The sequence below is a fragment of the Pezoporus wallicus genome, unplaced genomic scaffold (assembly GCF_028554395.1).
Source record: "Pezoporus wallicus isolate ANWC-B61680 ecotype Strahan unplaced genomic scaffold, APGP_CSIRO_Pwel_v1 contig_736, whole genome shotgun sequence".
Taxonomy (NCBI): domain Eukaryota; kingdom Metazoa; phylum Chordata; class Aves; order Psittaciformes; family Psittacidae; genus Pezoporus; species Pezoporus wallicus.
Window position 1 is genome coordinate 1122150 of NW_026639744.1, and position 27691 is coordinate 1149840.

The 27691-nt window shown below is 38.2% G+C and overlaps 1 protein-coding gene across 4 annotated transcripts; it reads right to left on the reverse strand.

Annotated features, from left to right (window-relative positions):
• Window positions 1–86: 86 nt before the first annotated feature.
• On the reverse strand, window positions 87–27691 carry STAM2 (signal transducing adaptor molecule 2). Of its 4 annotated transcripts, XM_057415665.1 has the most exons (14): window positions 27590–27691; window positions 18371–18455; window positions 15390–15465; window positions 15085–15180; window positions 12256–12402; window positions 10291–10360; window positions 9408–9594; window positions 8476–8570; window positions 7636–7718; window positions 7348–7435; window positions 6516–6570; window positions 5722–5875; window positions 3993–4162; window positions 87–3768 (listed from the first exon to the last, which is right to left on the reverse strand). In XM_057415665.1, exons 1-14 carry the CDS (start codon window positions 27627–27629, stop codon window positions 3534–3536), a joined length of 1581 nt encoding a protein of 526 aa, XP_057271648.1. In that variant the 5' UTR covers window positions 27630–27691; the 3' UTR covers window positions 87–3533. The 4 variants fall into 4 exon arrangements, with proteins under 4 accessions (XP_057271648.1, XP_057271649.1, XP_057271650.1 ...); XM_057415666.1 differs by lacking the exon at window positions 3993–4162; XM_057415667.1 differs by lacking the exons at window positions 15390–15465; window positions 27590–27691.

Sequence of the window (27691 nt, forward strand, 5' to 3'; positions counted from 1 at the left end):
GCAGCAATGATTAAACAACTCACACAGCTTGTGCCTCATTTCTGGCAAGGACTTAAGGACATAGTAAAGAGAAGACTCTTCACCCATGCTCGTTAAACAAACTTTAATTCACACAAGGCAAATGCACACATATTACAGACAGGAGGCCAAATGATATTGCAACAAAACAGGTCCACTCTTCCTTAATACTGCAAACTCTTTCAGACAATTTTCTCCAAGAACTGTGATACCTCTTTGCTGTAAATCCCAGACCAGGGAGAAGCACAACCTTGATCTGAATCTGAAATTCAGGTGTGCTATCTGCTGGTGGCCAGGTTGCTCGCTGGCTGACCAGAGCCATGACAGGTCAGACATGCTCAGAACCTGCCCTGGTTGCGTTTCCTTTCCTTCATTTTTCATTCTGATCAATTCAAAACAGTTTTGAGTCAGTTTCGTGTAAAATTTAACTGGCATGAGCCATAAATTCAAAGATTCAACAGATACATCACAGTGCTCAATGTAAGCAAGAGTAGTGACTTCTTAGAAAAGATGCATAGATAAATAATAATAATAAAAAATCATCTTCCTATCAGAAAACCATTCCTGTAAGAGATTGCAGTTGCAGCCATGTCCCACTCAATGTTCCTGGTTAAGGGGCAGCCTTCAAAAGCTCTACACTGTTCATCAAGTCCATGAACATCTATGAACAAAATCTAAAGCAACATGAACACACAGCATTACTTGTTACAGAAACAATCTGATTTTTATAAAGTTGTCATTTCTGTACCAAATTAAATGGACAGTACGTTTGTCACACTATGGGTGGATGAAAGACCACAATGTCTCAAAATGTGTGGTGGCATTACAGACAAATTGAGTTGTTGCTTTCAGCTGACTATAACTGAGACATAATAGGTGCCAACTCATACTAGAAGAAAGTTTATCTAGTATCGATCTTCTCAACACCCATGACACAAATATATTACACTAAAATTCTCATTATAAAGTTCCACAAATTTTTATGTTAACCATTAAAGTTTATATGAAAAAGCAGAAGTTATCTACCTATTTATTCCTGATATAAAACAGTAGGTAGAAACCTAGTGTAGAAATCTGAAGTTAGATAAATCCTTTGGCAGCATATTCAGTTATAATCAGGCCTTAAAAATAAATATGATCATGTCTAGAAGTATGAAGAGAAAGAACAGATCCTATTAACACCAAACCCCTCTGAATACACTATTTTAATAATAATTAAATTATTTTACACTATCTACAAGTTGTGTATCACAGGTTTAGGAATATAAGAGATGACAGGATGACAAATCCTGCTTTCATAAAATGTCAGGCTTTAAGAGTATGCATATATGTAGCTGTATAGAAAATCTCAGACAAATGAGTATATACATTATTTATATTTAATAATTAACTGAACATCACCAAATTACATCTGTCTAGTGATCTCAGTTTAGATTACTCAGTATTTCTGCTGGACCAAAGTTTTGAATCCAATAAAAATACCCACCTTAATCTCAATTTACTAACAAACATGGAGAATATATATAAATGACAGCAAGGTTTAGTTTGACTAGGTATCAACTTGGAACAAAGTAAACTCTTACCAAAAAACCTCCAAACAATGAGAAATTTGAAGAGCAGCTTTGAAATTAATTATTTTTCCTTAGAGAATGCAAGGAACAAGTCATTAAACTACTTCAGTATTTCAACACGTGTTACTTGGCTACTTCAAGGGGAAGGAGAAAGACAAAGTCATGTCAAAAGGAAAGACAAAAGCTTCCTTCCAATTGCACAAAATTTAAGTAAAAAATTACTTCATGAGCAGGTACCGAGTACCTTAATGTGTAAAGCATGAGGCTGCAAATGAATAAGGTTGTGATAACAAATAATTACATAAAATGTAAAAGAAATTGAGGTGCTGCTGAGTGGAGGGTGATTTTTATTACACGTCAACAGTCTGGAATCTGAGAGTCCCACCTTGGTAGAGAATTCATATATCAAATATGCTTATTTACACATCTGGGAGTTTCATGCACTTAACCAAGATGTTTTATCTGTGATCTGCTTCTATTATTTTGCCAATCTGAACATTATTGCTTATCATAAAACCATTAAAATAGGTATAAATGACTAGGCTGAAGTGAGTAGGTGACTAGAACAAAGTGATTTTTTTCTTTTTCAGAGGCTGAAACAATTTAAGAAGTTCCACATTCCCAAAAGATAATTCAACCCATCTGCTCCACTTGTACAAACCCCACCGCTTAAAAAAGTGCATCAGGGAAGAAACTCCTCAATTTCTTTTCTTAGCCACCAAATGCTGCACTTCCACAGTTCCAAGGCAATTCCTTTCCCAAAGACACGTCTGTCATTTTCAATATGCAACCACTCTTTATATTAAACGAGGAGCACAATCCCACTCACAAAGCACAGGTATTCTGCACACGTATTAGGTGTCACACATGCACCTTTTCCAAATGGTGTTAAGTTTCACTGACTGCAATGAGTGTTTATTTAAACATGGTGGCAGAGAAAGGAAATTCAAGAGAGGCAAGAACCTTCTGGTCCCATAAAGATGATTTCTGTTCCACTGAACTCCCCATTAGAAAGGTAACAAGGTAGATTCTCACAGCCTTAAAAGTTCAAACATTCTTGAGCCCCCTCCTTTATCACAAGGACCTGCAAGACTCCTTCACTTCTACATACATCCAAGTAAGAAAAGAAAAGATATTCTGTACAAGTTTCTGGCTCAGCACCTTGTATCCACATAGTGCCCACGCAGTCAGCTGAGAGCAGCCCTTGCCTGCATTCGCAAAGGAGACTTGTGCTTGCAGTACCACCTCTGCTGAAAGACACAGGCCCTTTTTAGCAAAACCCCACCTGTTTTCTTCAAGAGAAACACATCAGAAGTTCTCCAGAAATGTACCAGGCAGCACTGTAAAATCTCATTTCTCCTGCTCCTGTAGGTACATGGTCCTCACTGTCACATTATCAAATAATTTTCTCTTCCAGCTCTCATCTGCTGAACTTGCACAGTTGTTGCCATTATGCAGTGCACATCATACTGTGAAGCTCACTACAGCACTGCAGAGAGAAGGTGGTCTCTAAATCTGCAGAGATTCTCTAAAGCCACTTGGATAGAAGGATAATAGTAAGATAACCAGAGGAGGGAATGCAAAATGGGAGCAACACATGACAATACTTAAGTATCCTCAAGTTTTCAGAAACACATTTATAGGAAAATTATGTTTGGACAATCTTTTAACTTAAGATTCACACGTGGCACTTTTTGAAAGCACTGAAATAAGGGCTCAAAGTAATCTCAAATTATTTTAAACCATCAGCTAATCCAGTTCAAAATATCTTTATGCAAATGCTTAACAATCAGATCTGATGCATACTTTTACTCTGCATCACCCTAATGCAGTGAATTTGGTTATTTAAAAGGAAAATGTATCTTGATATCCCATGACAGGTATTCATAAAAATCACAAGGTCAACCTTTATTCATTAATTCAGAAATATGAGCTGGTTTGTTTTTAAAGAAGAGGCTGTTGGTGGTAATTTGCTTGTTGCTGTAGAACAGAATGAGCAGGAACTGCCATAGGATAACCTGGTCCTTGAGGCAAGCCTGATGTACTATTCTGGTAAGCCGACATATCCACCGACACTCCCATCTGCTGCTGCTGGGTGTACGCAGCTGGGCTGGCAGCCGATGGAAGGCTGGGGTTCTGGTTCATGTACGGCTGGTTTAACACAGAATCTGGTCCTGGGCTGTAACACAACAAAACAAATCAAATGCTGACAAGTTCATGTCTATATATCTGACAAGCAGATTTGCAAAGGAGAATACTGTTTAGTCCAAAAGCAATCTATTTTCAAAGTTATCAAACAATATTACACGTTATTGTAAATATCCCAAGAACACACAACCTTTAGACCAAGTAGTAAAACTACCAACAGGAAGAAGGTGATTTAACAGTGTGCTGAAGCGATACCTTAAATATGTAGCTTGAGCTGACTGAGTTGCTCCAGAAGAATTTATACTTTGAGGCAGAGACCTCAACTGCCCCATCTGATCTGGTCCTAGGCTATAGCCTGGGGAAATGGTGACTTGGTGAACACCCTGGATCATGTAGTTTCCACTAGGTGGCTGCACAGGATATGACTGTAAAAAAAAAAAACAAAAAAACAAACAACAAACCAAACAACCCATCATTGCGTATCTTTTATTTTCAATTAAGTAGCAGCAAACATGGCACTGAATGCCATTACAGTAGTAGGGTTCAAAGACTGAATAAGCATCCATTCATTTTTTTCAACAAGGTTCTAAAACTGAAACATGTAACTTCTCAACATTTTAAATAGGCAACTTTTATTTCACCAGCAGCTCTCTTTCCACAACTGCACTGCTAATAAGGTCAGTGCTTAACATCTGAAGGAAGAACATCACATACAAGACCTCTGCCTCTCACAGAAACTTTATTTTTTCCCCCTATAATTTGCTTTGTCTTTAAAATGTTTGATCCTGACATATTTTGATGCACAGTCAAGTAGGAAGACAGGCGCCATACGAGATTTGCTACTTAACACATTTCGTAAATTAAAACATAAGAGCATTCTAAGACTAACACAAAAGTAGAAAATGTAGTTTCTTGCATTTCTCATTTAAGATTATGCAAGTCTTTACCCAAAATTCAGATAGAACAGGTGGTATAACACGCTTCGTCTACAGAAGTCTATGCTGCTCATTGGTTTTGGACTTTGTATATGGACATTGTATATGGACACTGAAAGAAGGGACAGTTTCATACCAAGTAACAACATTAAGCTCAGCACACTTAGCATTATCTTGTATTTTTCACCACTGAAGTATGCACCTTGAAAGAAACGGTAAACTCCAGTTGCCTTTTGGCTTACATTACTTTTTAATCTTCAAACATAAAGAATTTTCCATCGTTACCAGGAGTTAAGGACACGCAATTACTTTTAACTGACATATTTTCAGATCTAGCAGTTGCTATGGCAACTATTCTTTTCCCACTGAACAATTAACATTAAAGCAAAATTCACTTAAAGTAAAATCGCTCATTCTATGTTTTCTCCAAAAAGGATCTTTAAAAATGTTTCTCCTCCATTTTTGTTTTCTTAAAACATCAATATGGCACATTGGAGATACTGTAACAGTTTTGGGCAACTACACCCCCTAATACAATATGTTCATTTCTTAAAGGAAAAGAAAAGCTAAAACAAGACTAGTGTTTCTATATTTGAAAAAGTACACTGCATTCATGATTAATGCATTAATATTAAAGTTCACTCACATCCCCCCTATTAGATAAGAAGGTAACATTTTACTTTAAGACTGAGGACATGACTCACAGCAAGAATTTCCACCAAGCTGCTGAAACACATAATTCTAACTATAAAAAAAAAAAAAAAAAAAATCAACCAGGGAAGGGATCTTTTAGTATTTTCAATACAGTTATCTTTCTGTTAATTAGAGAAAAATTAACAACTATACCTTATTGTACAAGCAGGTGCCTGCAAACTAAAGTATGCCGTTTTAGTGCATAAATGATATTTTATTCTAAATGCTATAAAAAGCCACCAGGCAAGGCAACTGTTCATAGGCTAGCAAGAAAGCATGCACTTCATTTTTGCTGTCATCGTTTTAAATAGAAATCTATATTAGGAAAGTGTCTATTTCCAGAAAGGGATACTGACCTGCACTGAAACACCAGAAGAGGTAGGTGGGTATTGTGCAGGATGGTGGAGTTTTGAGTAGGCCGAATACATTGGTGTTTCATTCATCAGTTTGTTATACAGCTCCAGAGCTTCTAGAACTTTTACATTCAATTCCGATAATTCCGAATGTTTCCTGTTTCAAAACAAACACATGCAAACACCAAGTTTCTCTAACACCTAGTGTCAGCTGGTCAAAAAAAAAAAAAAAGTGTCTCCTTGAATGGTTTTGAATATGCAAGAAAAAAACCCAAGCACTTAAAAGGTCAATTTCTTACATGTCTATACTGTAAAGTGGCCATTCTGTTTCTTATACCAAAGGGACTGGAAGGAGGGTCTAAGAACTGTTCTTCCCTAGCTGCAATAAGGTAAGCAACTCCACAGGTCTTAGTTAACTTTTCTTTCCAACCTCAAGTATCCCTAAGAATCTGAGGGGAAAGAGGTGAAGATAGAGTTGGACAGATTTTCTTGTCACAGATGACAGCCAGCAGAAGACTGAAAATACCAACCTCTAGACAGACTGCAAAAGGCTACAGTCAAAAATTGCTAATACAAAATGCATCCAGTAACCTATGCAGTAAGTTTTGGAGAGCAGCAATCTCTGCTGGGACTGTGGTACCTAAACACTAAAAACTAAAGGTAAAGTTGCCAAACCTTCTTTCTTGCAAGACCTTCTAGTTGGGGAGATGGAAGATAAAGCACCCAAAAAAATGAGTACAACTGCACAATTTAAAGTAAATCATAGTAAATAACACAGAAGCTACATTATGGCTCACCTATCTATCTCTTCTAGTTTTTCATCTATCATTGGACCCATCTGTTGACAAATATCTGTGAAGACAAAAGTGTCAACGTAGTTAGTGTCTTGCACAATTAAAAGATTGAATGCATCTGAAAATTACTTTATTCAGTTCTACTAAAATAGCATACAGAATTGGAGATTGCAACTGGTTATCATGTGCATCCCATTCCTCAAGCCCAAATAGACAGGAAAAATACTTCAGTGGTTCTGCTTTGTCATCTTCTCTCCTCTCTTCCCTCTACCCACTCAAACAGAAGACTATTAATGAAACACATGGAAAATTTTTCATTTCTGCTTGCACTGTGCAAGATCTATGACTTTCATCTCTACTGGAATACCCAATCTGTATAAATCCGCTGTATTGCAGAGCTTCCTTTGCCTTCACATTTTCCACTACAGAAACACTCCTGTATTAATGTACATTCAATTGTTATTACATAGCTTGAACTAACTGGCTCTTAAGTGAATGGAACTGCCTCTCCCCTCCTAGCCAGCAGTATTTTAGGGAAATTTTGACACAAATTTAATTGCCTATTTCAAGAAGGGATTCATAGGTAGATGGATCTTGCAAAGATCAGGCATTTTACACTAGCTGGAAGTTATGCAAATTACTCTGTTGAACATGGAGTTGGCTTGGCAACTATTAGAAAACCTAGAGTTATACATATAGCCTCCTGCCTTCATTGTGAAATAGGCTATTCTACAGCACACTGTTAGCACAGGCCAGTTTCTCTAAGGTTAAACACAAAAGAATTACCAGCCTAAAGAAGAAGAAATAAAAAAAACTAGCTTAGTGCTCAAAGTACCTTCTGAGTCTAGAAGATCTGGAGAATCAAGCTTTAAATCTGTAGGATCTATACTCTGTAGTACCTGCAGCGTTTTATCCATCTTATCCTGAAAGGTGAAGAGAAGATGAGGAACAGTTATTTCTGAAGCATGGCAGAAACTGTTTTAACTTTCAAATTAAAAACAAACAAACACCCAAAATTTTTTTACATTAAAAGAATTGGCTGCTAACATTCAGTAACAAAAGAACGATTCAACCAATGTAAAATCTCAGTAATTTCTTTTTTTTATTGAAAGCGACTGCATACCTCATCTATATAAACTGGCTCAGGTTCTGCTTTCTTAATTTCTTCTGTAGTATCCTCAGGACCAGAATTTTTATCCACAGTTGCTGAAAGAACAAACATTAGTTTCTTTTCTGCAGCTGTGTTACTATACTATCTTATACACAATTTTTTTCCATGCTTTCTATCAGTTCTTTAAATGAAAGAGAAGTTGGAATAAGTACTTCAAGCAGTGATTACACCTAGCTACTGGAGAAGGGAATTTGAGTTTGCCTAGAAAGCCTTCTGACAAGCTTTTTCCTTTGGGCTGTTAGCCTGATTATGAACCTAGCCCCAGCAAGAGAAAGACAGTTGAGTCACATAAGCATCTAAAACCACCTCCAATACATGTACAATTACTTTCAGGCAAGTCATGAGTGTTAAGTTTTATTTTGGCATCATGAACATGAATAAAGCTAGCAATGTGATTCATATTAACCACTGACATGGATATAAATGTTATTCTGTGCTAGGCCTGAAGTCTTGAAAAGAGACTTTAACATTTTAAATGGCAAGTTACTGGATTCAGATCTAATGTATTACTGACAAAGAACTATGGTAAATTGAACTTGAACAGAAATTGAATTAATTTCTATAACATGAAAAAGGTGGCAACTCAGCAGAGAATTAGAAGATACAAACTCTTAAAGTGAGCTACAGCAGTGGTATATGCTTGCTTGCTTGCTTGAAACAAGGGCACGATGTCTCTCTCAATTCCTTCGTTGGGCTGATTTCAGGAAATTATGTTGCTCATGGGCTAGTTAGTAGTTCCACCATAAGCCCACCTTTCTAAAATAATCTGTCAACTTTTAGTAGCTAACTTACCTGCCTCAGGTTCCACATTTAAGTCAGAAGTCACAAAGTTAGATGGAAACAGTCCTACTCCTCTGTGATTTTCACCTTTCCACCAATTGGTGTCACTGGGAAAATAAATATGTATTACAAAACTCTGAATATTAACATTTAGTATCAGCAACATTTTCGGGCTTTTGACAGAAAACCTGTGGTATTTAATGCACTGTTTTCCTTCATATCCAACTATGAAGGCAAAGGAGAACTTCTGTATAGATTAGCAGTAAAACCAAAGGCAGAAGTGGGGGCAGAGGGCGGGGAGAAGGGAAGGATCAGGGGAAGTAAAATCATTCAGTAGCAATCACTCAGAATTTAACTTTTCAGTTCTTTAGGCTGATAAGATGATAGCCCGTTACAGCTTCATCTAAAAGTTAGTAAGTTCACAAGTGGGGACTAACATTAGAGATATAATTGATCTGTCACAGTCTATTCAACCAGAACAGCATTTAGGGGGGAAGAAGTTAGCTTCTCAGCTATCATTGGGGCAACAGTGATAAGAATAAGTATTTTTTCTTCAGTTTTATTCTTTGCAAATGTCATGTTAGATAGCCAGAAGTTCAACAATTTGTGAAAGTAACTGGAATTCAGCACTGTAATGTGTATCCATATTCTTATGACATATAACTAACATCTTAAAAACTACAAACAAACTGGATCTACACCAGAGTATGAAATATTCAGTGTAATACAGTGAAGTTCTCCCTGCACCAATCATGACCTGAGTGGGTACAGAAAGAACAGCAGAAGATAAAGGGATTTGAGGAAGGCCCAGAGTCACAATATACATTTTGGGCAGGTTGGGGGGGGATGGGGGTTAAAAAGCATTAGAGGAAAAATTTGCTATCCTAAGGGGAAAAAAAAAAACAGCTCTGGAATAAAGGCACCTTCACCTGAGTAAATTATACCTGTCATCCAAAACAAAAATAATTTCTCCACTTTTAAAGGTGAGTTCATTGTCCTCGACAGCTTCAAAGTCATACAGAGCTCGCACCTTCCTCGAGTTCTGATTGTTTTGCTGAATTTCTGCAGATGGGTACAAGGATTTCGTTTCCATTTGTTGCTGTTTCTGCTCTTGCAAAGACAATTCGATAGCTACAATTCAGGGAGGGGAGAAAAAAAAAATAAGCTTGTATGTTTGATCTCTGTATATAAAGGTAGCTTGCTTTTCTAATAAAAATATTTACTGCTATATTATTAACATGGTATCTCCTTCTCTAACGTTTTAAGTTTAAAATCTTTGCTCCAAACTTTACTCTGCCCTGCAACGGGATTAAAAGACAAAATGCAATCATGCACAAGTAATAAAACATTTAAAAACCCCTCTGCTCTTTGTGGTACAGCTCACTACTCGTAGCAGTGCATACACTACTAATGTCGGTAGCATCATTAGCATGATCAGAAATACTAATAAATTCTTCACTTTGACATCTGAATGACAGTAAGTACATTCAATAGAGAGAAAAAAGAAAACATTTAAATGTTCTTTTTTTTTTTTAAGCATCAAGATGTAGGCTAAAATAAAACATGTGCGTGCAGAAGGGAGATCAATCTCTGGAGAGAAAGCAGTGACAAAACAATGCTAATGGCTATGTGATGGGGAAGAATATATTTTCCCCCAAGTTCTTACCCATGAGGATAACACCTTGAATAATACACTATACTAATTACCAACCTGCTGTGCTCTTGCTTTCAGTTCAATGCAGAAGAGATTAGACTTCCTATTTCTCTACATTTTAACAAAACTTTTAGAGCACAAGTATTAACCCAAGGCTGTGACTAGCAATTTACCTTTAGCTATATCTTCATCTTCTTTGTTTTTACTTAATGATGAACCATTCTTAGCAGCATTTGTAGAAGCCTGCAAATGTATTAACAATAGAAGTAGTTCAGATTATGAACAAAAAAGAAAGCTCTATAATTATATATTTTAAAATTAGTAATAAGTTGTTCCTGGTTATTTGCCTTACTGTAGTATTCCATTACTGAATCAAGATGACCTTCTAGAAGTAAAAATTACCACTCTTCAGAATCTCACCCACATTTTATTTTGTTTTCAGCAAGGAACAAAGTAAAAATAAATAATCAGCTCTCATTTAAATAACTAATCCCATTTAAATAATTATTTCCATCTCATTTGTTAGTAAGACTACTTATTTAAATGACTACTCTTTCCATTTTTGTCCTCCACTCTTCTACCCCAACCTTCAAAAGGGAAGAAGAGCTCTTTGGATTCCTACATCAGAAAACATCAGGAACTGTAGTAATAGAACAAGGCATAATGGGTTTAAACTTAAAACAGGGGAAGTTCAGGTTAGATGTAAAGAAGAAGTTCTTTACTGTGAGGATGGTGACGCACCGAACAGGCTGCCCAAAGAAGTGGTAAATGTTCCATCCCTGGCAGTGTTCAAGGCCAGGCTGCACACAGCCTTGGGTGACACAGTCTAGCGCAGAGAGTCCCTGCCCATGGCAGGGGGGTTGGAAGCAGATGATCTTAAGGTCCTGTCCAACCCAAACCATTCTATGATTAAGCAGCAGCTGGACTTACTGAAAAGGGAGATCTCTCTCAGAGCAAAAAGCCATCCTCTCTCTCTGCTGGTGGGACAATGGGAAGGAAGAGCAAATGTACATCAAGTTGGAAGCTGCAGACTTAAATAATACGAATTTCCACAACAGCATAGTGAAATCATTCCGACAAGGAAGTCTTTCCACACATACCAGGAATGAAGTTTCAGACCCTAGCTGTGTCTAGGACTTCCAGTGGTCCTTGAAAACAGTTCTGTACAAGGGTACCAAACACTAATAAGCAAGCTTCAGCTTTGCTTGTTTGAAGTAAAGTGTATGAGGTAAAAACATCAAGACATCATTTCATATGTACTTTTAGGAAAAGAAGCTTAATTGGTTGCCAGTACTCTAGATCTTCCATGTTTCTGCCATATGTTCTAACATATATCCTAGATTTAGAAGTCAAAACATCTTTGTATAATTAAAAGTAAAAACCCCCCTGTGTTGAATATGAAGAAAAGTAAACTTCATTTAAGGAATACATAATAGAAGCTGTAGCTCTAATTTTCATGACTGATCTTCACCTGACTCCTAATTAGTGTGAAAATATTTAGATATTTATTCCATCAATAAAGTGTTGGGAAAAACACACCTGTCATTATATCTACCAGCTCAAAGATTAGGCATAATGTATCACCAGGAGGAAAACACAAGGGGTATAGGGATTGGAGCACTCCACATACTACAAAGACACGGACGGTAACTGCATAAACAAGAAATGGGGACTTGAAAAAGGAAAGCATAGCACAAATCATCTTCAAAAATGTCCCCAGTCCAGATACTGCCCTTTGTTTTGTGAGGCAGTGTGAAGAAAAACAAAGGTATGTGCTCCAAGTCAGCCATCAGGACCATGAAACGCCAAGTACAAAGTGTGGGTGTAGAATTGCTTAGATTTAAGGTGATGACAGCCCAATGAAGCTCTGAAAACGATCAGAAGAAAACAAGGATCTAAATGGAACAACTCATAACGGCATCATGAAATAGCCATTAGTCTGTTCTTTTCTTTGGTGTGCAAGGACACAAAAAAGAAGAATGAATAAAAGTGAACCCGATTATAAGGACACTGCTAGAACGAGGTTTCTACTCTCACCTGATTGAAAACACGTAAGTTCTCATTTGAACAGTTTTTCATTTGTTCACCACCAGGAACAGTGAACCTACCAGTACCATGTATCCCAAAGCAGCTTTTACCTGAGATCCAGCTGCAGGAAAAGTTACACCTTCTTCTTTTAAAGACTTAATAGTTGCAGATATTAAGCTACATTGTGGGTCCTTCTGAAATTCTTCTGACCACTCCACCATTAGTGTTTTTAGTTTTTCACATACTTTTGGATGAGCCTAGAAGACAAAATTGCATAAAAGGGATATTTGTACCTCAAAATGAGAAGAAAGAATTGTTCCCTCTCACTAAAACTTTGTTACCAAAACCATTTTACTATAAATATCCTTTTAACTATCTTGATTAAGAAAATTTGGAAAGCAGAGCCTAAGATATATGGTCTTCTATACACTGATTCTGACCTTACAGGTTAAGATGCTGAGCTTCTGGAACATTATCCTTTCTTTGGAAAGCTGACACAGCAGTTTCCTACACCACTACCCCAGTGCAGTGACAGAATGCAGGCAGTTCAGATTTCCCTGACTCTAACAAACAACTGGTTATTTTAAATCAGGGCTACTTCAACCCTCACAGCAATCTTTGGAGGCAAATTCTCTTGCATAGTCAAAGCTTAGATCTTGCAGGCATCTCACCTACCTATGCTATTCAGTCAATTTTAGGTGGTTAAAGATGGTTAAGCAAAAGGACTGACAAACTTTTTGACTTTCAAATGTTAGCCATATTTCCACCTCCATAGTTTTGAAGAAATTCAGGCTCTCTACCACATTTAACCCAACTTTTCTGCACCTCCATGTTAGTTACCCTCGATTTTACCTTCACTACTTCTAATTTGTATTGTTATTCCCCTCCCAACCACTTAAGTTGGTCTAATATAAGATATCATCTTTAACCTCTGCTGTCTTCTCCTCACATGGCAGAACACATTTCTCCCTGTTGACTTCTTGGGAGATAGGACCAAAAAGCCTGATCTTTGCACCACCTCTGTATATAAGTACGTATGTATGTTTCCTTGACTCAGATTCTCTCACAGAAAGGAATTACACATCATGTATAAATTATATAGAGTGCCACCCAGCTCACAGCACAGGTCATTCTATTAGCTCCTTAATTAGTAACCAAGGTGCAGGGACGTAGTCTTAAAGGAAGATAGTGGAGGCAAACCAAGATCAAGTTCATGCTCTGACCGCAATTCCTCTGGCTCCTACATTCTTCTCCAGCCTCTCCCATGACAGCCCCTACAGTTCCCCTTCCTCTACAGGATTTATAGCTAAATCCACATAGGACCACCGATTTCATTCAACGCTGCAAATTTTATGTCTTAACAACCTCACCCGAAGTCATAATCCACCTTCAGTAAAGCAGGTCAGTCATGTGTTACTCTACGGTTAAAGAACACCTTTCTGTAACATTAAACATCAGTTGATGTTAATCATGTAATAGCCTTCAAAAATTTACTGGAACAAAAAGAGCAAGTCTTGAATAGAGCAGTTAATGTATGCGACAGTCATGCCAACACTACAAGGATAAAACATGGACCTTCAGACTCCTTACGCTTTCTGGTTTTGTTGACAGTTGATGAAAAGACAAGAGTTTGAACCAAAAGCATTCAAGCCAACCTCAGGATACTTCCTGGTGAATAAGCATTCCAGGGTTGCTGGGCTTACCTACATCTGTTTTACTTGGCTTGTCTGGGTAATAGCCTGGGGCTGCAGAGAAGCAGTGCACGGCCAAGATTTCTCATTTGAGTGTAGTTCAGATCACACTGTAAGCCCGTGCCTCACATGCAAACATATGCTGAACAGTAAGAACACTGACAAATTTAGGCTCAAGCATGCATTTAATTGAAAGAAGTACTGCAGTTTGATAGGCTCAGTGTCAGCACAGAGACGTTTGTTACACTTGCCTGAACTAATTTTCTTTTGGAGAAAAGGGAGAAAGTACAATTTTATCTGCCCTCTGAAGATTATCCCTCCAAGTGGGCCAGGGACATGGGTGAAACGAGTCTTTCCCAACAACAAAATAAATTATGCTCCAAATCCACTCTTCAGTGTGATTAAAGGTTTCCTTTTATATCCCCAAAGTGCTGTCAAACCATGAAGGTCAATGTTCTGTTTCAGAGTGGACCACCGCTATTGAGAACAAAGGGGAGGACTTTAAGACCTATTTTTCCATACAAAGCAAGAAACAGAGAAGCTGTGAACTCATTTTGCTTCCCAGCAATTTTATTAGTTTCCTTAATTGCTTTGCTCAACCTCTGACGATTTCAGGCCTCCAATATATTTGAAGACTAAATGCTTTTTAACCCATTAGCCATTTTTGTCTTCAACTGGAGCAATAATCAAGGGGAAAGCTGTTTCTGCTCATTCAGTTACTCACATCCAGATTTAGTTCCCATCAGCTGCTTGACCCTAACCATCTATGTCTTTATTTCCTCATTTAACATTCTGAGAATCTCTAGCAACTAAGCAAGTCGTCTGAAGACTTTATCCTTTTCTTCGTAAAAATGGAATTTAACTTCTTCACACTTTTCCCTTTGCACTTCAGCCTATGAGTTTCATTAAGCCAAATAAAAACTCTCTTAAAGAAAAGCTGCCTTCACCATTACCAAATTACCTGAGCTTAGGAAGAGCCACAGATTTTAATGAAAACTGCTTATGTAATTTTGTAACAATTTGGAGTGGCATTATAAGCCTGTCACTTCTTTAAGACATTTGGTTTTCATAGTAAAAATCAAAGTACACAAATTTTAGTAATTAGACAGTCAGCACTATCTGCAGTTGCACCAAAACTAGAAAATGCATATTAACTAGAACATTAGTTTTGCCAATCCTTTGCTATGCTGAGATAAAGAAGTTACCAAAATAATCCTCCCCCAATACTTAAGATTATAAAAAAATTACCTTATTTATTATACCTCGAGCTTCACTAGCAAAATCCCGAGAACATACTTCTAAGTGAAATATTTTCCCACAGTTTGATACACAGGCTCCTAAAAGCTGACAACACAAATACAATTGTGAAAACACGTGACAACAATTGAAATAATCCAAAACAAAAGCACAGATAGTTAAATGTAATAATCTGTTCAGCATGCACTCTCTGACTTCTACTGATGATAAAGGTATTAATTGGTAAGTACACATTTAATAGCTGCATACATAAAAGAATACAAAAGGTTTTTTGAAAATGGTGATTGTCTACTCACTGTAAGTGCTTGCAAAGCCACATGGGGAACTTTATGATTTACTCTCTTCATGATGGCTTTAAGGCAATCCTTTGCTCTGAAAAAGCAGCAAAGAAACTGTTAGTGATAAAAGTTAGTGACATACTCTGTGGAATGAATGATACCAGGTACTCAAGCTGGGTCTATTGGGAGGAGGAACCAAAAAAAAAAAAAAAAAGAAAAAAAAATGGTAACTCAACCTAAACTTTTCCCAGAGCTAGCCTGGAAAAAAGTACGGAACAACTTGTTTGTTCTTATGTGTACTGAATTGGAACATTTTTACAATGGCATTTTGTAGTCATTTCTATAAAACTGCTGACAGGTCATAAAGGAAGCTATTGTCATTAAGATGAGGAAATTGAAAATTTCCATCGAATTGAGGATTTGAAATAGGCAATGAAGTCTACATAAAAGAACAAGGAGCAGTGATTAAATAAATAGTTATTTTTAGTGGCTACTGTAAAGGGTCTCTATAGATCTAATATAAAAATCGTGCTCACAGGTTGTCAGCTCTGGGATCCCATTTTCAAGGCTGTATGGGGACATGAAGATTTTATAATTTGTTTTGGCAAAATCTCAGACAAGTATAGAACAACAATTAGCCTTACAAATGTTACTCTACTAAGGAGTTCCATACTTAAAATGAGCATTAACGGCATGCATGATCGACATGTATGCTAAGGTATACATACGGCTTCATTAACAATACTCTTTAGAGCCCCCTAAAATAAAGAAATCTCTATGCAAACAGCTGATGCTGCATCTTTACAACTAATATCCCTTAGAGTGTTCTTGAGCTACTGTATTACCCAAGCACAGGAATGTCTTCACAAGGTTGCATGTCTCCATGTCACCCAGCAAACTCAGCTCAAACAATCACTAAGGCTCTGCTTCCTCAGTCACCTTACGCAGGCACAAGAGAAAGCCACTGATGAAAAGTGGTGGACCAAACATCTACCATCTCCGCCTACAGCAATGCATGCAGTCTTCCTCCCTTCCTGACTTGAGGCTTTAGCAGTCATGCACTGCTCAGATCAAGGAGATGCTCTGACTGAGCATGTTAGTTGTGAGATCACAAGGAACCTAGCTCAAGGGGCTAGAGGAAACATTTTACAACCCTCTTCAATGCAAACTCTCCTGTCAATTTAAAGCTGTCATGGAATTACAACCTTAGGCAAAAGTTGAGGAAAAAAAAAAAAGCCTGTGCAAAGATGAAGCCAAAACCATTTCACTGTGAACACTGAAAAAGATGCTTGTTTAAAGGTTTTGATTTATTCTAAAAGATGTCTCCTTCAAGTTACTGTGTGTACAGTAGTGAGAGTTTATGCCGCTACATTAAACAATGTAAGAAGCTGCATCTATATTCACATTTTGGTTAAAGCAGTACTTTGGTTTTGCAACAAATTTTCTGTTCATTCCCACATGTTGCACATTTAGCCCACAGTGGGAGTTTTGTGCATGCAAATATATTGCCTTTTGGGAGAAACCAAGCCAGAAGCTCCTCTGTGCACACCTAATGTGCTCCAACCTCTCGAAAAGCTATGAGAGTCAAAGCCACTGGCAGGATCTGCAGATAAATTTTCACCAGTGCTGGCACGGATATCAAGCTCAAGAGAAGAGATTAAATCTGTTCTGAAGGGGGGAAAAAACCCTAATGTCCTGACCTGCAAAACTGGATGTATGCAGGGGCTTCATCACCAACTTCTCTGGTTTTCTACTCCAGCCCTATTGTGCCAAGTTACTCAGCAATGTCCACACAGCCAAAGTAGTACGGTCTTACTCCTAATACTGAGTATGTCTGGTCTGGTCACAGTTAATGCACAAATAATCCAACAAAGTCAACTTACTATTGTTAAGCTATATATTTATTTAAAGGTAGGCAACAATATTTGTTATTTTTGAAAGATGGCTCTTCATAAAGGGCAGGAGGGAATAAAACTACACAAACCTGAAGTAAAATAGCAGCAGTAGCATTCCAAGACAGAATTCCAAGGCATTTTGTATATACAAAAATAATACATTAAGATTTAATTACATATTTATATATATATATATTTTGCATGTGTAATTAAAAATACATTGTCTTACAGTCTCCCCTCCTCCAAAACAAGTAGATTTAAAACAGCTCCCTCTACAAAAGTCTTTCGGCACAGCAAAAAAATAAAACATTTTTAATAAAGGACTCAAAGGACATCTTACACTTTTTTCCTTCAGAATGAAAGATTCTCAGAATAGATTTGCTATTCCCTTTGGGAGGCAATTAATACCAGAAAAACCCAAACCAAACCCTTTCCCAGTGTAGTAAACTCAAACTTTACACATAACTCATAAAAATTCTAGGACCACTTAAGAATACAGCGTATGCACTAATTCAGGTTTTCAAAACTGAAAACAACATTACCACTCAAAAAGATTACCTTGAAATTCAGCAAATTATTTCAGCTCTTCTAAAAATCACTGATCTACCACTTATGTTTCAGTATTACCACTTAGGCTAAACGGATTCAGACTGTGTTTTGATCCCTCTTTTTTTTTCTCTCTCCCCCTCCATCAGTCCCATTCTTCCTAATGAATAAACACAGGCAAGTTTCTCATCTTAAACAGCTAACTGTCCTAGCTAAAGAATTTCCTGCAAAGAAACTAGTTTACTTTTTCCTACTGGCACAGTTGCCTCTCAAAATTTATGCAAGATCATTAAATACAAATAACTCATTCTGCTGTGTGAAACTCCATAAAAATTGGAATGCACTCAGAATATACAAACTGCTCTACTAGAAATCCTGTTGGAACATTTCTTTCAAAAAATTTCAAAGCCAACTACATATATCTGTAGAGCTTGCAGAGGCAGAGTGGAAGCACTTTTTGCATAGCTGACTACGATGAGCATTTTGAGATGCATTCTCTCTGAAACCTATTCTTCACATAAACACGAAATTGCATGTCGTAACTGAGGTACAGCTTACCCATTAGGAGTACTTCCAACTTTGTCACATATATCCATAATAAGACCCCAGTCCTCACTGGTGTTACATTCATTTGTGGCTTTTTCTGCAAAAAAAAAAAAAAAAAAAAAAGCAAGACTGATGAAGCGTAATACCCTATTAGGTTCAGATTCTAGTCAACAGATGCTTTCTCAGCCATGCCAAAAAAAGGAGACTTCACACACAGATTACTGAGAGGCAGCATCTTCTACAGATTAGCACCAACTCTTGCTCTCTTGTAAAGTGTTACCTACAGTTTTCAGCACTGGACTAAGAAATGTGATAAATATTAAAAAGTTCCAAATACATAAGAGACTCTCAAAGTGCAATGTTGTAAATGATGAAAAAGAAACTCCTTCTGTACAGTTCATTTAGTTACTCCAGGTTTAAGCCACAGCCCTAGTTTAGAGTTCGCTCAAGGTCTTTTAATATTTGCATGTCATTAAATATTTCACATTTCAATATCCAAATGTATAACTGGATATTCCAAGGTGGGGTGGGAGGAAATATCTCTTTAGGGCTTTAAAGGAAAGCCATCTCCTCATTCAACACACTTATAAAACATAACATTTTTCTCTCAGATTTTTCAGGAAATCTGAACACCAAAGCAAGTGTTGAGAAAAAATGCATGCCATGGAAGGCTTAACAAAAACATACACAGAAAGGGGCAACAAAAACCAGACTGCTCTATTAAAAGAATGTATCCTTAATTAATATTTGCAGCATCTAATTCTAAGTATTAAATGATAAGGCTTAATTTTATTTGTGCTAAGTTTTTCAGAGTCAAGTTAATTTAATCACAAATAAATATAGCAGTTCTATTAAAATAGCTTATAAAGAGCAAATTAAATATTTTGTACGTTGCATATGCTACCTTAGGATTTAATTTTAAGCCATCAATTGAATATTTTAACTAAATTCAAATATAGGTACATTTAGATTTTTCTGTTATATATTAATCCTATCAAAATGCAATTTATAGTCATGGCAATATTACAATCAGTACTTCTACTTACTTTGGTAAGAGAGGCCTCTAAGTCCCTTTGGGACAGAGTATTTTAAAGACTATTTAGAAGATTAAAGCAGAACATAATGGTAACTCACTATTAATGTGATAGTGTTCTGTGACAGCAGCTGTTCCAAAATGACAAGGTTTGCTGACAGCAATATTACCACAGGATAAACTCAATTTCATGTGTGCAATTAAGCATCTCTGATAATCTGCTTCACTACTTAAGTTTTGCTGTCAAAAGCTGCAATGATACTCAGGCTGGCTCATCAGAATGCCTTCCACAAAGAAACCGCAAGCATACCAACTAACAGTGCTCCTGAAAACTTTTGTTATAGATGTCAAAGCAGATCAAGAAGGAAGAATAGAAATTGTAATTTTGGACATAGGTTATCTTCATAGGGTAGACTAACTACTTACAGGAAGCCAATATTTTGTTGAAAGCACAAATGGTGCAAATATTGTGAACTACTGTTCCCGCAGCACAAACCTTCTCAAAAACTTACCCACAAAAGACTTCATTGTTAAACTTTCTTTTAAGTGTATCAGCATTTTTAGGACACTAAAAAATTAATTGCTTGTTCTTGGAAATAAATAAGTGCCTGCAATTTTAAACACTTTTAATGTCTGACTTATGCATGTTTCCTGGACATGTGAACCCCAAGTACTGAACAATCAAAGGAGAACAGCGTAACACAATGTCTAGTTCGCATAACTTCAGCCTGTTAGAAATGCTTTTTAAAAGCATCACCTTGCATGTCTCCATCCCAGTGGTATGAATCCTCCCATCAAAACTTGTCAGTCAACTTAATCCATCTCATCAAATGACAGGAGCCATCAGTTGTGTGTATAAAGCCAGCCCTCCAATGACAAATAGCATGGATGCCTATAAAACAGACTGGGCATGTTATTTAATGGAACTGCCTGATCTGAAACCTGTTGCCCCTCTGAAATTCACAAATATTTTAGAGATGCTTCTTTCCTCAAATCTCCCTCTTCCATGAGCAGAGAGGGAGTAAACTGCAAGAAACAGTAGGTCAACAAAAAGATATGGAATCCAAGAAAAACCGAGATTGTGTTTCATACCTGAGCCTTCAGAACCATAAAATGGCACAAACAGCAACAACCAACACTGTATTTAGGCTCCTTCAGCACACAGCAATGCCCACTGATTAAGGAGGGTGCAAGCTCATCTGAGACACTGGAGTGTTTCCACACATGTGGGCATAGCAAGGGACGCAAGCCTAAGGACACGTATCATCACCCATGTCAGCTCCATTTCTCATTTCATTCGCTCCAAAACACCAAAGCCAGACCTCCAAACTTTTTTCTTCCTACACTCCCTTCTCTTTCCCTTCACTACTCTCCTTTTAAAGTGGAAAATATATCAAATAGTTTACTTTTGGAGAAGTTATTAAAACAAAACAAAAAAACCAACCTACAAACCATAACTGTATCCACAAAATACATCTAAGGTGCTTTCAGAGGATACACCTATCTGATTTGCTAGTAAAAAGCACTCTTCTAATATTACAGCAAAGAAAAAAAACTGAAATAGAACTCAGACATAAAAATATGTAGGAAATTTAACATTAATTTGATTGTTTACAAGCCTGTCAAATGCGAGCTTGTAAACTGACCCCGCTGCGTAAACACTGCAAAACCAAGCACCTCATTTTTGTACATGCTGTCATGCAGAGCCAAGAAAAAGATATCCCACAAAGAGTAACAGACAAGGAACAGGGCAAAACAAGGGTAGTGGTGCAGCTCTGTGAGGCTCCAGCTCCTTCAGTCTGCTGGGACCCATCAACACCTCTCTCTCCCTTATGGTGTTTGTTAGGTAGACACAAGTGCAACTTCTGTCCTCTACAGAAGGCTCAAACATGCTTGCCTGAGGATATACTGAAGTGTTCCACAACCGTTAGGGGAAATCAAAATCAGCTTTGACCACCATGACAGATGTTCCATCTATCCTGATCAATTCTTGCACTGTCAATAGGAAAGTTTAATGTTTACCAGGCTTCACTGTGAAGTTTTCAGTGCCACACCTCATATACCTTGGAGAACAGCATGGCTACCACGACACTTAGCCCTTCTTACTCACGGCTCCTTGCTTCTTCTCCTCACCCCCGCCAGCACGTTCATGCATGGAGACATGTCAAATGCAAACTCCCTCCCCTCTTCTATCTACATGCTGTTTCTAGGAGCAGATGTGGTCCCGGTGAGAATAAAAAGGCTGCCACAGCAAACTCTCACAACTTTTGAGGTTTTCTTCCCTGCCAGCATGACAAATTTAACAGCATCTGGTTTCCAGCTTAACACGAGCTCCAGCTGAAGAATCATCTTGAAGGATAATTACTTCATAGATGCCAAGACATGGACTTTGATGAGAAGAAACAGATATGGGAAGATGTATTTTCCAAGACTTTCAGTGCTGAGAGAATACCAACTTAAAAAAAAAAAGCTATGACTTACACCCTGTAGTCTTCCAGTGAAGGAACACCAGACTCGAGCCTGCTTTTACAGAAATAATGATAAAAGCAAAATATGCTTCTTTTTATCACTGCTTGGTTTATTTTTAAAAACCACCAAAGAATTAAAACCACAATTAAAAAATTTTAATTGGATCAGTTCCCTAATCTGATTTGCCATGCAGCTGCACAAAAAACTATGCCAACATAAAAGAGATAGCACTAAAATGAGCATCTGGGAAGAGGATGGGAACTGTTTATTGATATTAGTGCCAAAATAAGAAATGCTTGTCAAGCTACTGCCTTAAAACACTCTCACTAACTCTTCCAGAGAAGAAGGTAATGTTTTACCCCTGCATGCTAAAGTCAAGGTTTTCAGGACTCTGCTTCTACCACACAACATCCAAAAGATGAGAGGAACACTGGCCTTTCCAGCTGAACTGCATTAATTCTTTTTCTGTTTTTTCCACAAAAGGGGTGAGTACTACATAAGAAACAGACCAAAAGATGGGGGGGGGGGGGGGGTGGTTGAAATACTATGAGGAGTGCAACTGGACAACACATGGCCATACTCAAAAGCCTCCCTGTTTACATCTTTTCAAACACCAAGTCCTCAGGCTCTAAAGATCCTGGCATAATGTCAAAGTGTCGCAGAACTACATTTGTCATTAAGTATGCTACCACATGCTCACTCTTACAGGCCTGGAAACACTACACAAAGCTCACAGCCTCCATACTCTGCAGCTTCTCTTGAGGCCTGCTGCAATTTCAGCATTGCACACCCAGAACTGTTCCCTCAGGTTTGCAAATACAAAAGCAACAAACCCCATTTTCAATATGACAATGAGAACTCTGTGGATATGCTCGAATCTATATTCACAATGGCAAGGAGCAAAGAAAACAGCAAGAGCAACCAGAGCAATCTTAAAATACACTTATGAACTTGAAAAGGGGGGTAAAAAAGGAACTGCAAGAACCTCACAGCCCCGAGGATTTCCCAAACATGATACAAACACCCCAAAAGTTCTCTGGAAATCTCAGGCAAAGTAACCAACATAACACGTTTGAGTAATAGCAAAAGTACACCACACTGTTACACAACACAGATCTCTCACTGACTGCTTCTGCTGGAAATCTGTATCCCGTTTAACACACAGTGCTAGCACTTGACACTGACACAGCAAAGTCAGCCGTCCTGGTCTGATGACAGCTCTACCTCTGCACTGCCCAACACATATGACCTTCAAATTTGCAAAATATTTTGTTATTTCAGTCCCGAATTCCCTGGAGCCAGGCTTGCCAACAGTGCCAGATAAAATGCCTGTTAAAAAAACATAAAATACTAGAAAGTAACAATTATTTTCCACCTGGGTCAATTTTTATGCTAGAAACAAAGAAAGCAAGCACCCAAGCACTGATTTAGCAAAAAAACCCTTTCCAATTTAATACAGCATTCACCAAAGACCACAATCACTGAAACAGAATTTTCCAGGGACTGATTTGACCTGAAGCAATGTGAAATAAACTCTTGTTTGCACATAAACATTTCAACATCTACACAGAGCCATTCTAAGTTTGCAAAACCAGTGTTCAGAGATGGAAAGTGAAAATAAAAAGCCAAAATAAAAATAAACCAAAGAAAAACAACAACAACAAAAAAACACACACAAAAAAAAAAACACAAAACCAAACAAACAAACAAAAAAAAAACCAGCACCAACAAAAAAAAAAAACCACCACCCAACACCAGACTGCTGTTGCTCAAAAGCTGAAGCAGAACTACATGGATGAAAACAAGAAATTTAATCCCAAACACCTTTATATTTTTTTCTTTTTTTGCTTTGCCTTTGTATAGCTACATTAGAAAATTCCAGTTTTGATTTTATTAGTGATTATAGATGTGATGGCACTGCAATCATATGACTTGCATTTCCAGAAACACTGCATGGTCCACTTGGTCTTTGCTGAAAAGCCAACCCTACTCGTAATGATCCCTATTCATTACAAGTATTATAATCCAAAATAACTTTTGCAATGGAAATCCAGTTCACTAAGAAAGCTTTACGAGATAGAATTTTTGCTTAAAAAGCGAGCCTGACATTCTGTTTCATTGAGTCAATCTGCCAATAACCTGAAAAACAAACAATTCCATTTATCAAACACTCTGCAAACTATAAGAAAAACGTTAAATAGACTAGGGAGGGATTAATGGAAACTTCTAAAGCCCAGAAAGAACCAAAATGAAAGCTACCAACAGTCATACCATATAATATCAAGGCAGGGTCAGGGGAGCACACCAGTAATAATATCAAACACTGGTAAAGAAATGCCATAAAATTGCAGGCTCAGAATTTAGAAATTTTAATCAGGCAAATCAAGTTAAAGCTATAGACTTAAGACTGGAATATATTGTTCCTACATTTCAAGAAAAGAAGAAACACCCGAGCAAAACCCCAATTATCCTCAAATATCTGCATGACTTTACTTCAGATGTTGAATACAATAGTTTTTACAGAATAAGAAATTAAGGGGAAACATGGTTAATTGTAACAGAAAGCAGCCACTCTTCTAGGCAAGGACACCTTACCAAAGACTCACCTAACATCAGTTGTCTGTTCAAACTGCAGAGAAACAGAGGGTGGGAGAGTTTACTCCCCAGATGCCTCAAAAATCAGTTTTGATATCAGTATTAATACAATCTGGCTGACACTGACAGAAGGATAAAGATGCTAGTGCAAAGTTGGAAGGTATCATCAATAAAAGGAAAGGCTAAAATATAAGTGGAAATGTAAATCCCTGATGACTGCATTAGGCAGAAAAATAGAACAGGAGAACAAACTGCAAATTCACACAGAGTCAATAAAAGATTCTCCTAGAAACCTAAGTGCTCAGCAGTTGGAAACAAGAGGAGAATGACCAGCATGCAAAGTTCTAGCACAAAGTAAAGTCACCAAGGTAAAGCAGCCACAAAAAGGCAAATATGACCCCAGAATGAAACACAGCAGGTAAACACTTCAGCAAAGCACAAGGAAACATGAAAAACTATCATACACACTATCAGCAATCCATGGTATTGTGCACAATTCTGGATGCCAGTCAAACTACACATAAAAGCACTTCCTACTCCCTGGATCATGTCAACAATCTTAGGAAAGAAGGCTAACTAAACAAAAGATGAAAGGGAATAGGCTTGCTGTCTACTGAAGGAGCAACTACTTAAGAGATGAAGGTTATTTAAGATGAAGGACAACGCTGGGAAAACAGCAAGTGCACATGAACTATGACAGGAAATCAAAAAGCTTTTAACAGTTTGAAAAACTGAAGTTCTGCAGTATGCTCTTAACACGAAAAACAGATGGAAGAAACCACACTCCTCTAAAACACTATTCCATAGGTTAATCTTGCAACAGTGCATCTATAATACAAAGACACCAAATCAGATGCCAAGGAACTAAGGCTCTGCACAGCTCAGCTGAAGAGTAAACATACAGGTTTAGAACCAAAGAGGCAAAAACAGCTGTGGCAAAGCAGAAATGTGTTTACCTACATTTTCTAGAGGTGCTCTGAGAAAAGAGCAGCACTAGAAATGTGGTCTGAAGAGAATGCTGGATCAACGCTACTGTTTGCTGCTAACAAAAGCCAGGCCCCATTCTTCCTATCAAACTTTGCAAGGGTGTCTTGCTCCTGTTTCACTCCCATTTTTCACAGCCTTTGCTGAGCTGATTCACATCACCAAGCTTTCATCACCTGCCCAGGTGATCAAACTCATCAGATAAATGCTTTCTTTTGGTAAACTAGTTTTCCAGCAAAAAAGCTGAACCAGCTCAGTGGTAGAAAACAAAAACAAAACTACACAAACCCAAAACAAAAAAAGAAACCTGGGTGGATGAGGCCACGGAAAAGGATCTGTCCTTTCCAGTAGCATGAGGCCACCAGTTGGGCTTAACTCTTTTCTTGGTATATACCTTATTTTTTTAAATGAAAAAGAAAACAAAATGTAACAAGTTAAAGGCATGAAAAATCACTCACATAAATACAACAAGTTAAAGTACAGACCATCCATACCTGATGAGTTTGTATTCTGGGTGGTTTCATTTACAGTGGAATAATTAAAAAAAAAACAAAAAACAACCTGTTTTGAAACTGCTTCCAATGACAAACAGTTTTTTCTGGCAATGGACTGTACAATTTATCTTCACTAACTGCACAGTTCTCATTCCATTGCACTTGTTTAATTGTAATAAGTGCAGACGGTTACAGTCAGTATATGTAATGCATAATTTAAGAAACTGCAAGTGAGCAGACTGCCACTTCTTAAGTACTACAGTCTTGATGTCCTCGAAGCATTTGGGTTTGCCAAAGGCTTCTGCACAGCTGTGAGAGTCCCCAGTTAAAAAAAATCTTAAATTGTGCAAATACATTACAGCCACGTGAAAGGTAAGTCTAGCAAAACATACATAAAACTTCACACAGTATTCGAAATAACTCTGCCTAGCTGGTCTGGCAAGTTTCTGCTTTCAATTCAGTCATAGGTCAACACAAAATATCTCACGATGGTTTGTGAGGAAATAAAGAAAGGAATGCCTTTATTACACAAACTTTGAGGACATATTAAGAAACCAGTGCAATTTACACTCAACAAAAAAAGAGATGGTGCACTAATAGGTGCAATCACAACAACCTCTTCCATATACACACATCTCCCCCTCCAGCCTTGACAACAACCCCAAGAATGGTGAATTCTTCTTTAACCTAAAATTCCAGTGTAACAAGAAGTGCAAATCTGACTCTGGATCTAGCTTCACTGAATCACTTTTTTTCCAGTGCTACCATTCAGAATAGGCACTTTTTTTTTAATTAAAAAAAAAAGCAACACACAGATCAAGTTTGATGGTCAAGAAAGCACAAGACAAAGCAGAGGCACAAACCGAAACAACTGAGTCATCATCTTCACCCTGGTGATGGCACCAATTGCAGCACAAGTTGCTTCATGGTTTTGTAATGGGAAGAAATGTCAGCTCGGGCTTAACTTGATGCCCCCAGATCAGCCTCTAGACAATGCCTGGGTATTAAGTACTGAAACACGCATAAAAATCGGATCCTAGTGATATTAATAGAGTCGGCTTTCACCCCCGATAGCTGTACATCAGAACAACAAGCTTAACATACCACTTCACTCTACTGGAACTAAGCAAACCGAGAAACATGATGTGAAAGCCAGGAGGTAACAAGACATCTCAACGACATGCTGTAAAAGCTGTAGAACGTTACCAGTCACTGCACGACGGGTCACAAAAACTTCCTTTAACTGAGGATCGCTAGCGGGGTCGGGCAAAGCCCGAGGCCGCCGCACTAGAGCACCCGACCGGCCACATAACTCCGTCAGAAAGCCGAGAACGCAAGCGGGCAGGGCAAGGCAGGGCAAGGCAGGGCAAGGCAGGACAGCGGCCCGGAACTGCAGGACAGCCGGGTCCTGTCACAAACAGAACACCGGTTTTACCTCGAAGCTTGGCGGCGGGACTGCCAGCGCCCCGGGACCCGGCTGCTCACCAAACAGGCCTGGAAAGGCGGCATCCACCGCGGGCCGTCATTACTCTTCCTCCCTGAGGAGCCCAGGGCCCGCCGCGGGGGGCGGAAGGAGGCCGCCGTCCCCAGGCACCGGCCCTGCTCCCAACCGGGCGTCCCCAGGCCTCCCTATGTCCCACCATCCCACTCGCTTACCTACGTCCTGCTCGAAGGGGTTGGGTGCGAAGAGCGGCATACCGACACCGCCAACCGCTCACCAGCCCCTCAGCCGAAACACCCTGGCCAGCGGCCGCTCGA

Excerpts from the sequence above, each read along its gene's own strand:
- STAM2 (XM_057415665.1), bottom strand. The coding sequence starts at position 27,629 with ATGCCGCTCTTCGCACCCAACCCCTTCGAGCAGGACGTAG. Across the intron at positions 15,181-15,389 it reads TGGCTTTGCAAGCACTTACA|CTTTTAGGAGCCTGTGTATC; the intron begins GTGAGTAGACAA and ends TTGTGTTGTCAG. Across the intron at positions 4,163-5,721 it reads CTTCTGGTGTTTCAGTGCAG|TCATATCCTGTGCAGCCACC; the intron begins GTCAGTATCCCT and ends TTTTTTTTACAG.